Source organism: Salvia splendens, chromosome 4 (genome assembly GCF_004379255.2).
Source record: "Salvia splendens isolate huo1 chromosome 4, SspV2, whole genome shotgun sequence".
NCBI lineage: Eukaryota > Viridiplantae > Streptophyta > Magnoliopsida > Lamiales > Lamiaceae > Salvia > Salvia splendens.
The window spans coordinates 8,310,426-8,321,635 of record NC_056035.1 but is presented as its reverse complement, the minus strand read 5'-3'; the positions used below and the strand labels follow the sequence as shown (position 1 = coordinate 8,321,635).

Here is an 11,210-nt window from a genome sequence, read left to right as displayed (position 1 = left end):
GCAACTGACCCCGAGGAGAAGAGTTTTCTTCACTCAATGCTCGTGAGTATGCGGGCCGATTTGAATGCCGCCGCGGCACAGTTGGGGGGCTCAGACGCGGGCTCAGATGCCGCAGATTTGAGGGTCCCGGATAGCGGCGACAACGGCGGCGGCGACGACGATGACGGCGAGGAGTGAGGCGGAGGCGGGGGGCTCGTGTGTGGAGGAGAAGTTTTTTTTAAAATTAATGTATTTTTTTAATTAATGTACTTTTTAAAAATCTAATATTATTATTGAATTTTCTCGTATCTGTGTCGTAAATTTAATTCCGTAATTTGTGTGATTGTTAATTATTTGTTTTTTATAATTTTGTTTATTGTGGTTAGGCTATGGCTGACCTATTGCTTGTTCAGTTGCTTGTCCTGATGATATGTCATGATTAGTTTTTAGTGCTGATGATGTGGCAAGTGGAGTTTATGGCTAGGCTATGACTGGACTATATCGAAGATGCTCTAAGAAACCAATAACCCTATATTTTTTGCTTTCATTAATTAAATAATCTGGCGGCTTGCAATTTGCAAATACCAATTCAGAAGAAATACAAATAAAAAACAAAAATCATCTTTACAGATCATAAGCCGTTGATTAACTTCAAAATATCAATGATTTCAAATTCAACGGCGATCCTCATTTCTCTCTCCTCACATAAGCCGCGGTTACACAGAGAGCCACCTTTCCAGATTATGATCCTTCCCTTCTCCCCCATTTGAATCCACCTTTTTCCTCATACTCTCCTCCATTTTCTTTCAAATTCTTTTGATTTCTTCTTTCTCCGCAAAGAAGAAACAAGAGAAAGTGAAAGGAAATAACCCGATAGGAAACAGAAAAGTAATGAACCCCTAAAAAGGGTTGGAGTATCGGCAGCGGCCATCTCAGATTTTCGGCAAAGGTCGCAATTTTTTCTCTGTCAGAACCAGGTATCTACGCAAATTATTCTATCATAGGAATTAGGTTTGTCTAGATTATTGAAAAAGATCAGAATTTGGCAAGAGGGCTTCACATTAAGAATTTGCATTTCCGGTTTGTGTCAAAAATCGGGTGGGGTTCCCGTGAACGATTGAATTTTTGAAGTGGCAAATTGGGGGTTTTGATCGATTGAATTACGAAATTAGGGCACCCCAATTTTCCAAACTTGTAGAAGTGGCCTTCTTCTGATTCGGGGGAATCAAAAGATAGAGGAAAAGACTTGGATTCTTGCGATCAGGTGAGGGATAGTGGAAGAAACCGGATTCTGGAAAAGTGCGAATTACTCGATAAATGGCTGCATTGGAAATCGATAGCGTGGGGTGTGTTTCTTCAATAGATGGAAATGAAGACGAAGAGATAGTTTCTCACACCAAGCAACATGCTCTTCCACATCAGTATTCTTCCAAGCCTCATGGCACGGTCGCTGTTGGACTGGTGCCTACTAGCGTCCATGAGTTACTCGAGTGCCCTGTTTGTACTAATTCCATGTACCCACCCATCCATCAGGTCTGCTCAACATATCTACTTTGCATTTTTGATACATTGTTTATATAAACTTATCTGGCTTGGTGAATGCTTTATGAGTCTCTTGCTTGTTTGAGGGGTGGGACCGTGGGGGAAGGTGGATTGAAGCTTTAGTTGAAATTTGATTTGTAAATCATGTAACTTGCTAGTTTTTAACTGCGTTGTGTTTATTGAATAAGTGTCCCTTACAAGGGGAAACCTCATTTTTTTTGCACTTCAGGGATATAGTGTCTGGGCAGTGTGTATATTTGGTTTGGTACCTTTTCTTATGGGTGTAAAAATGCAAGACAGGGGCCATTATTGTTAGGCGATATAATTGAGCAGTCAATATGGTAGTAATCTATGACCATAATGTCAGCTGATAGCTCACAGAATTAGTACTTTTCACCTTTGGAGCTACTTATTAAACTTGCCCTAAGTAACTTGAGATAAATATTTGCTTTTTTTGGGGTATTTCCTGCATCATGTTCTCTGCCTTTTTCTCTGCCCAGTCACTTCGTGTGGCTTGTAAATAAAAGGCCTTAATCTGATGTGTACATGGGAAAAAGTACATTAGTGTCTAGCTGTTGGAAGAATAGCTTTCTACTTCTTTGAAGATGTGGTGGTTAAACGTTTAGAATGGCTATATTAATTCTATTCTTCCTTGCAGTGTCCCAATGGGCACACACTCTGTTCAACTTGCAAGTCAAGGGTGCATAATCGCTGCCCTACTTGCAGGCAAGAGCTCGGTGATATCAGGTGTTTAGCACTAGAGAAAGTCGCGGAGTCACTAGAGCTTCCCTGCAAGTTCTTCTCACTGGGATGTGCTGAAATATTCCCGTATTACAGCAAACTCAAGCACGAAGCAGTTTGCAACTTCAGACCACATAATTGTCCATATGCTGGATCAGAGTGCTCGGTCACAGGAGACATTCCTTGCCTGGTTGCACATTTGAGAGACGACCACAAAGTGGACATGCACACAGGGTCTACCTTCAATCACCGCTATGTTAAGTCAAACCCACGTGAAGTAGAAAACGCAACATGGATGTTAACGGTGAGTTCCACATTCACTATTCCTGGTTGATGATTCGTGTATAAATAACATGCATTGAGAGAGGATATTGAGTGATAAATCTCGGTTCGGTTGTGTGTGTTGAATTAGGTATTCAATTGTTTTGGGCAATATTTCTGCCTCCACTTTGAAGCGTTCCAACTGGGAATGGCGCCCGTGTATATGGCATTTCTACGTTTCATGGGTGATGAAACTGAAGCGCGCAACTACAGCTATAGTTTAGAGGTCGGAGCAAACGGGAGGAAGCTGATATGGGAGGGGACGCCACGCAGCATTCGCTGTAGCCACCGCAAGGTGAGGGATAGTCACGACGGTCTGATCATCCAACGGAACATGGCCCTGTTTTTCTCAGGAGGAGACAAGAAGGAGCTTAAGCTTAGAGTAACCGGAAGAATCTGGAAGGAACAGCAGAACCCGGACGCTGGAGTCTGCATACCAAATCTTTCTATCTAACCAATTTCTTTCTCTCTTTTTTTTTGCCTCTTTCGATTTTGATACGTTGCGTGGTTGCTTGTATGTATGATATTAACGTCTCTGCTTGCTTCCAAATCTGTAACTTTGCCAAAAAGTTTATTTGTGAAATGACTCTCTCAACATCATCTTCCTATTTCAAACCCTTATCTTTCTTCCCATAACAATGCCAATTTTCACACCATCAGCCTCAATGATGTGAATTTCTATTCGCACACCTGATGGGCTTTGCTTGCTGGGCCTTCAAAGCAGAGAGGCCCGATCATAATTGGGACACTCATCATGAATCATACTATATGGAGATAATGGAGTATTTATTTATAATATAAATATATGTTCTTAAATGGAGACGCATGTTGTTTGCATATCCATTTTTTTACTTATAAAAATATTATCCAGGGACAAAAAAGTGGTTATGATAAATTAGCTGGAATTTTGAAATAGTTATTTTAATTAAATGTTTAGGGTGATATATATGAGGAAGTGGAAAAAGTTAAATAAAGAGCTATCAGTGATGTGCGTCTCTTATTATGTTCCCTCCATCTCCACTCAATTTTCTTCCTTCACATGCTGCCTAATTACGATGAGATTGTGGGCCCTCTTATCTTATTTAATATTTTCTCAAATTAAACATACTCCCACCGACGATCAATCCTACCATCGTCAACATAAATTAATAACATACTCCTCATAATAAGTACTACTAGTATATATACTATTACGTCTGTCAAATTCCAAGAATTACTATTTCATGCGTCAATGTGTAATTGCATTATTACATTTCGTAACCCCCAATTATTGGTGTTATAGATAAAACACTTTCCTTTTAAATATAAGTATATACTAGTATTATATACCACCATATAGTAAATCAAGAGGAGAGGCCGGCAACGAAAGCGACACCAGTGGCCGGGAGCCACGACGAGCCATAGATGAACTTGGCTACAGTGAACTTCCCGGCCTCCTCTTCTGATGTAATGACACGATATCCCGGCCACTTCACGCGCTGCCCTAACCCAGCCCCCGGCCCAGAGTTGATGTACTCCCCATAATACAATGTGTCGAGTGCAAAATCCCCATTCCACTCGAGCCAGCCCTTGGGATGAACGTGATCGCCCAAGTAAGAGAGCATGTAAACAGTCCTCGAGTAGAGCTTCCACGGCCGGCCCAAGTAGGTCGGGTACTGACCCTTGGATGACTCGAGGGCGGGCTCGGCCGTGATGCGGCAGTCGTGGATGGAGATGCCCGTGTTCTGGTTTGGGTCCTTGCGGTTTTGCGCGGTGATCGTGACCTTCTGCTGCGGCATCGGCTTCCGCGCCTGGATATTGCACTTCTGGAACACCACGGCCGCGTTGCCGAAGATGAAGTCCACGGTCCCATAGATGTCGCACTCGCGGTAGAACTGGCGCTGGGAGTGTGTATAGAGGGTGTCTTGGTACCCGATGATGCTGCAGTGGTACACCACCGCGTGGTCTGCCCCCATGCGCAGGGCCACTGCTTGGTGCTTGCTTGCCCCCGCGTAGTTCTCGAATGTTATGTCTCTTGCTATGAACCCGGACCCGGTTGCAGCTGTGTAAAACGAGATAACTATTAGTGCTGCATCTGTGCCATAATAAGAGTCTATTTTATTATTTTAGTCTGTCCCCGATTGCAATAAAATTGTCGTTTCACCATTTATTATACTAGTATGTGGTAAGTAGATTCCGTAACTCATTCAACGAATTTTGCTTGGGCATCCTATGTTGGACGTTATTAACTTTATGCTAAAGAGTTAGTATAAATCAAAGTTTGGCATAAAGTGTTACTGTCTAGAATCACTTTTGCAAGACTAAATTGGTCGACTAGATAGAATTATAGTGAATGTTTTACTTTAATTAATTAGGATCATTATAAAAATAAATACTGTACTACATAAAAGGGGATAAAATGGAAGCGGGTAGAGAGACAACTGACGTTATGGAAGTGAAAAGCGTCAATTTGGTTAAATGAATGGAAAGGAATTTTGAGTTTTGTTGACCTTAACATCAAACAACAATACATGTTATTACCACAGCCACGTGAGGTGTGCATGTTCACTTGTTCAACTACATGCACCGCCAAACCGAAGGCCCATTATTTTATAAGAATGATCAAAATATTAAAAAGAGAATTATCGGAATAATGGATGATGAAAAAGAGCATAAAATTGTTAGTAAAAGGAATTTTACCAAAGGATGCGGTGTGGAATGTCGTCAACTTGTCTTGTACGCTTTTCCCGCCTGTAATGACCGTCTTGCCCTTCCCATCACCGATAAACATTATATTCGTCTTTTTTCTTCCCACCTTTAAGTTATTCTCCTCATACCTATAGGCATCAATTCATTCTAGTTTTTGTCATTTGTAAGTGAATCCACTTTGGACAAATAATACAATCTAAATTCACATTTAGTTTTTTACTATTCTTAAATATTAAAATTAATACTGCAAGTATATACGTATTTAATTCAGATCATACTCTATAACTATTTTATAGGTGTGTGTATGTTTCTTAAAAGGTTATCAGAATAACTTTCTAGTCATGATCATAAAAAGTTTGAAAAAATCTAAATATAAGTATAATTATGGTTGCAGTCAAATTATGATTGATCTGAAATCAGCATGGAGCTTAATCAGTGGGTAAATAGTAGTAGTACTAATAATAACACCAGTTTGACAGGTAATTACGAAAACATTATGATAGGGACTATGAAGTCATTTAGGTCTACCCACCAAAAAGAATTTACGCTTTTCCGAATCTTTTTTAAACCACGAGTCAAATTACCTTCCTGCCCTCACGTAGATGATAAACCGCCGGCTGCTGTGCTCCGGCGCCTTCTTGATCGCCTCCGCGATCGTCTTCACCGTTCCGTTGCCGCTCTTTGACACGGTTATATCCGCATTAATCGCCGACGCCGGCATATCCAGCAGCAAGCGCTCCCTCCGCGACATCCACACCGGGAAGCGCTCGTCGTCGCGCAGCAATCGCCGCCGCCGATTCTGAATCGGAATATCGGAGAAACCGTCGTCGCCTCCCGCGGCGGAGTATATCGCGAGAGAATTGCTCACGAGCTCCGATAAATCCTTTATCCTCTCCGACATTTGATTCTTGACGTCGCCGTCGAGCTCATCGAATCCTTCCTTGCAGGTGTCCTGATTGGTTAAAGCGGCGCTGAGCCAGGTCAACACGTCCTGAGTGGACCCGGCCGGCTCGGCGGCGGAGGTGATTGAGCGGGAGAGGAGATCGATTGAGTGGTCAAGGAGCTCTAAGCAGTCGTCGTATGCAGACCTGATTTAAATGATTTTGATATAAATGCATTTTATTTTTATCGTATAAATAAAGTGAAATAGAATCTAATTTCAAATGGACTGAACCTAATGTGAGGATCCATGGCGAGGTTGGTGATCTCGGAGGAGACGTAGAGCGATCGGCCGACTTTTTGGAGAGTGAGGTTGAGGGAAATGTGGACGAGGTCTTTGTCGTCGGCGTCGAGGGCGCCGGGGAAGTCGATGAGCGAATTGAGGCAGAGAGAAGGGTAGAGCGTGCGGCTGCATGCTCTCGACATGGCCTGAGACGGGCGCCGATTCTGCAGTTTGGAGTTGGTTTTGTGTTGTATGACGAGCGCCACGGCGGCGGAGGCGGCGGCGACCACCATTAGTGTGGCGGCGACGATGAGGAGAAGGCGGAGTTTGGAAAGTTTTGGTTTAGAGGGGAGGTGGGAGGGTTGGAATTGGATGCGGGTGGAGGCGCCACCTGGCTCGGCTTTCCCGAGCCTGCCATAATCCATCGTTTTCTTTTCTTTTCTTTTCTTTTAATTGGATAAAAAGGAAAGGAGGAGAAAGCAGGAAAGAATGTGGCGTTTGCTACGGAGAGTGGGCTACTATATATATGGGCGGCGTAGGCGTAGCTGTATTTTGGACTCATTTATTCCATATACAACGTATTGTGTTTGTGATGATGGTTCGTAAATACACATTCCAACTCACACACACTGTAATAAGTGGAGTATTACTTTAATTCTTCCTTTTGGTGAATTTATTTATGGATGATAAATTGAGAAAAGTTAATCAAGATTACATAGACACACACGTAATTGACTAAGAGCGGTGACCGTTTATGTCCTTTCTTTCTCAAACCGAATATAAATTAACGTAATGACTTCAGAAAAAATTTCTAAAAGATTTTGTTTTCTTCCATTCAGAACGAAATAAAGGTTCTCTCGTGTCCTTTTTTTGAAATTGGAGTCGAGTTAAATGGAATAGGTATGACAACCAATAAATAAGATTCTTATTCCTATTTTAAGATTCCACTGGAAGTAGATTCTTCCAAAAATTCGAGGCTATAGTCTAGACATAAGTATTACTACTTATAAAACCAACAAAAACGATGTTTATAGAGCCAAAATAATGAGTCCTAAAAGTAGCTTAGAAAAGTGAATTATTGCTGCAGGCAATGAAATCGTGTCCAATATAGAATTCAGATCGTATAACAGGAAACGGTATTTGTCTTAATGTTAATTTCATTCATGCCCAATTTTGGTATTATAGATACTTTTGTTAATTTACAGTTATATTTTTGGTTGGCATAATTGTCAATTTGAGACCATACCTACTATTTCTCGATGCATGACAGATATGCAAGAAATCTTGGTAACGGAGTATCACAAAATAACTGGAGTACTATATTATATATTGTGGCCCAAAATTCTTAGGACCAATTTGATGGGTAATTTACCATAGACTAAATATAAGGAGTACTACAATATACTACTAATAATCAAAGAAGAAGAAGAAGAAGCGCATTAGTGAAGTCTATAACAACCTCTTCAACTCAGAATATTTAAAATATGGTCAATTAGGGTAAGGCAATTGGAACTCGAATTCGAAAACATACTGTGGTAAGGCCATTGGAACTCGAACTACAAATGAAATTGGTAAACAAGAGTATGCCTACTTTTTTTTTAGTCTCGTGGCTTTTTTTTTTACCTAAAAAGCACAGGCAATACTCACGCCATCCACCATGCGGTTGTTATACCGTTCCTTAATCGTTCCTTAAACTACTATTTACGGACCTCACTGTATTTTTTTACTACATTCCTTAACTAAGGAACGGAACCTGCAACCCTCCGTTCCTTATCCGTTCCTTAACCGTTCCTTATATTACTATTCATTCAATTTCATTTTTTATTTTTATTTCCAACCCAATTCAATTAAAACAAACACACTTCATTAAAAAATACTAACCATAAAAAAGTACAACTTAAAATTTAAAAAAATAAAAAACACACAATTAAAATCCTAAAAAATTAAATGTTGCAATCAAGTAGTGCAGACGGTTTGGCCCCAAGGCTGTACACGTATTGACTCAAGTTCGATTCCTCCTGCCAGCAAGTTATTTGTTTTCACTGTTTTTATGTCCAATTGTTATGTCTACTCCTTCGATTTTTTTCTATTCATTGTTTTATGCCCATCATTAATTTGTCCTTTGCAGTTTAATACCTAATCTTTAGGATCATTACAACTTTAGCAATCTTTGCAATTAATTAGATCCTTCCGATTGATTTCTATATGAAATTACATTTGAGTCTTCGTTTTATTCTTACACTCTTATGTTTAAGAGGTTTAATCGGACTGCTATTTATTTACATAATATCTGAATTTTAGTCTTATTTTCTTATTTACTTGCACCTTATTTTCTAAGCATGACTAACATATCTATATATAGTTTCTTAGTACGCATTCATTATTTATTTCCTCTCATTATTCATTTATATCTCTTACAGTTCTACATTGCCGATGCTGCAACAAGTTTCGATTGTACCGATACCTAAAACTTGGGCCCCCAATATAAAATTCCTAGCTTCGTCCCTGCCCACATCGAAAGTGGAACATAAAGCATTCAAGGATGTCTCTATAAAAGAGAAACAACCAAGAATGAGTTTGTCCCACATCAAAAGTGGAACATAAAACATTCAAGGATGTCTGAATAAAAGAGAAACAACCAAGAATGAGTTTCATAAATTCGCAAGCCCATCAAATATATATGGGCTATTACGAATTTCTTGTATTCATTTATTTGTAAAAATTATTTTTAAATATAAAAATCAATTTTTATAAATAAAAAATATATTTTTTTAAAATTCATTTCTTTTTAAAAAAATGAATTATTGCGTCACGGTGACGACGCCCACTTGCGGGCCGGCGAGTGGGTGTCACGCATGGCGCAGGGGCGCGCCACGTCGCCATAGCGCGTGGCGAGACAGCCTGTCTCGTGTCTCGCAGGGACGGGTTGTGGGACGGGCCGGTGTGCCGCAACGCGTCGCGCCCGCGTTCCGTCTCTCCGCGACGGAACGCGGGACAGTGGCACGCTGCGTAGTGGATGCCCTCATAAGCTAACGAGGATTTGGCGAGCACATGTACTCAGCACAACTAATGTATATTAAGCAGTGGTGCACCTATATATGTACAACTAGGCATGCACACGGTTCAAAAACCGCCGGTTCCACGGTTCAACATTTTCATGAACCGCAACCGGAACCGCCCTGCCAAGGGTTTCGGTTCCGGTTCAAAGAAACCCCCAGTTTTTTGCTGAAACCGCCTGTTCCAGGCCTGTTCGACGGTTCGTAAAAATTTTTTTGCATTGTCTTATTTATTTATCTATGAAATGTGCGTAAATAAAATTCAAAAAATCACGATGAAAATTGCAATTTTATTGAGATTACAAGTTACAACAATTACAAATCACAAAAACTTGAAGTCTTAAACAAAAAATTTAAATACAACGACACTACTAGTCTACAACGCAGCTAATTACAAATTACAAAAAAGACTTGAAGTTCTGAACAATAAATTTATAAGTATATATACTCTTAGTCGGCGAAGGAGATGTTTCTACATAACTAAATTGAGGACACCTTTAACAATTCAACCAATATTGAGTTTAGTCTAACAATCAACAATTATAGTAGAATTGTCAAAAGTTTCCCGGATTTAGCCTTATAGACAAATCTACTTAACCGACTAGAGTATGTATAAATACAATTATTTAATTGTATTTGCGTATTTTTAAAGTATAAACAAATGAAAAAAAATAAAGGAAAAAGGACTTGAGCTCAACTTAAATTTAAAATTTAAGTTGAGGTGCCTATGTATCCCCATTGCTCATTTGCATTAGGGAATCAAAGCCCACATAGTTCTCTTACATTACTTACCTATTTGGCTTGCTTGGCCGGCGGTTGACGGTTGGCCTACGATTCATCCCCAGTGAATTCTTATTGTGATTCCTCCTGACGATCATCCCAATCATTTTCTTGTTCTCTTACGCCAGCTTTGGCCCAATCATCAAGTAACATCACGGCTTCCATATTTTTTGCGGAGAGCTTACTTATTGATTCATCCAACACACGTGATCCAACACTGAAAGAGGACTCGACGGCAACAGTGGAAGTCGTAACCAAAAAAATCTCCTTGGCCATTGACGCAAGTATGGGAAAATCTTTCTCGTTTGTTCCCCACCAATCGAGGACGTCGATTTGGGCGGGAGGAGTAGGACCTTCATCACCAAAGTAAAAGAGTGAATCGAAATAAAAATCTAATTCATTTACCATACCTGAGGTCGACCTTCCGCCGATGTTGTAGCTGTATAGGTCAGCTAATTGGGATTGCGCGTTGATAAACTCGGATTTTAACTGTTTTATTGGACATTAAACATGATCTTTTGTGTGCTTTCATTGCATTATCTTAGAGTTTATGTCCATATTCACTATAAAGGTGTTTTGATGAGTTTATATAGTGTTTGAAGTTAAAATAGGTAAAAAATGGTCAAAATGAGCCAAGACGATGCTGAGGTCTGCTTCAAACGTTAATCTGCCTATCGATATGGGGTCCAAATCCTATTTTTAGACTGCCATTGTCTTCATCATCAAAAGAGCTTCGCGTGGGTACCTCACACGCCCCAATCGGAGTTCGGATGAGAGAGATATGGCCGATCTACGAAAGCCGCGAGCGACTGTCTGGAGTGCTACCCGACCGGGTGGATTTTATGTTGAATAATTCCACCCGGCGGGGTCGCCAGTTTTGTTCATGAAGACTTCAGAGAGTTCTACCCGGCCGGGTGAATTTCCTATGCAATAATTCCACC

General features: G+C 40.4%; 2 protein-coding genes across 2 annotated transcripts; one reads left to right on the top strand and one right to left on the bottom strand.

Moving 5' to 3' along the window:
* The first annotated feature begins 670 nt into the window (after positions 1-670).
* Positions 671-3,198, top strand: LOC121798333 (E3 ubiquitin-protein ligase SINAT5-like). The gene is made up of 3 exons (XM_042197272.1): positions 671-1,512; positions 2,180-2,566; positions 2,675-3,198. The coding sequence occupies exons 1-3, from the start codon at positions 1,297-1,299 to the stop codon at positions 3,035-3,037; spliced, it is 966 nt and encodes a 321-aa protein (XP_042053206.1). The 5' UTR covers positions 671-1,296; the 3' UTR covers positions 3,038-3,198.
* Positions 3,199-3,778: 580 nt separating this feature from the next.
* LOC121798330 (probable pectinesterase/pectinesterase inhibitor 61) lies at positions 3,779-6,929 on the bottom strand. The gene is made up of 4 exons (XM_042197269.1): positions 6,446-6,929; positions 5,856-6,359; positions 5,263-5,399; positions 3,779-4,624 (listed from the first exon to the last, which is right to left on the bottom strand). The coding sequence occupies exons 1-4, from the start codon at positions 6,856-6,858 to the stop codon at positions 3,927-3,929; spliced, it is 1,752 nt and encodes a 583-aa protein (XP_042053203.1). The 5' UTR covers positions 6,859-6,929; the 3' UTR covers positions 3,779-3,926.
* Between the last annotated feature and the right edge of the window lie 4,281 nt (positions 6,930-11,210).

Bases quoted from the DNA above. Each gene is read 5' to 3' on its own strand.
- LOC121798333 (XM_042197272.1), top strand. From the start codon at position 1,297: ATGGCTGCATTGGAAATCGATAGCGTGGGGTGTGTTTCTTCAATAGAT. The intron at 1,513-2,179 runs GTCTGCTCAACA...TCTTCCTTGCAG, and splicing joins TGTACCCACCCATCCATCAG to TGTCCCAATGGGCACACACT. The intron at 2,567-2,674 runs GTGAGTTCCACA...GTGTTGAATTAG, and splicing joins ACGCAACATGGATGTTAACG to GTATTCAATTGTTTTGGGCA.
- LOC121798330 (XM_042197269.1), bottom strand. From the start codon at position 6,858: ATGGATTATGGCAGGCTCGGGAAAGCCGAGCCAGGTGGCGCCTCCACC. The intron at 5,400-5,855 runs GTAATTTGACTC...TGATGCCTATAG, and splicing joins ATCTACGTGAGGGCAGGAAG to GTATGAGGAGAATAACTTAA. The intron at 4,625-5,262 runs GTAAAATTCCTT...CGTTTTACACAG, and splicing joins ATTCCACACCGCATCCTTTG to CTGCAACCGGGTCCGGGTTC.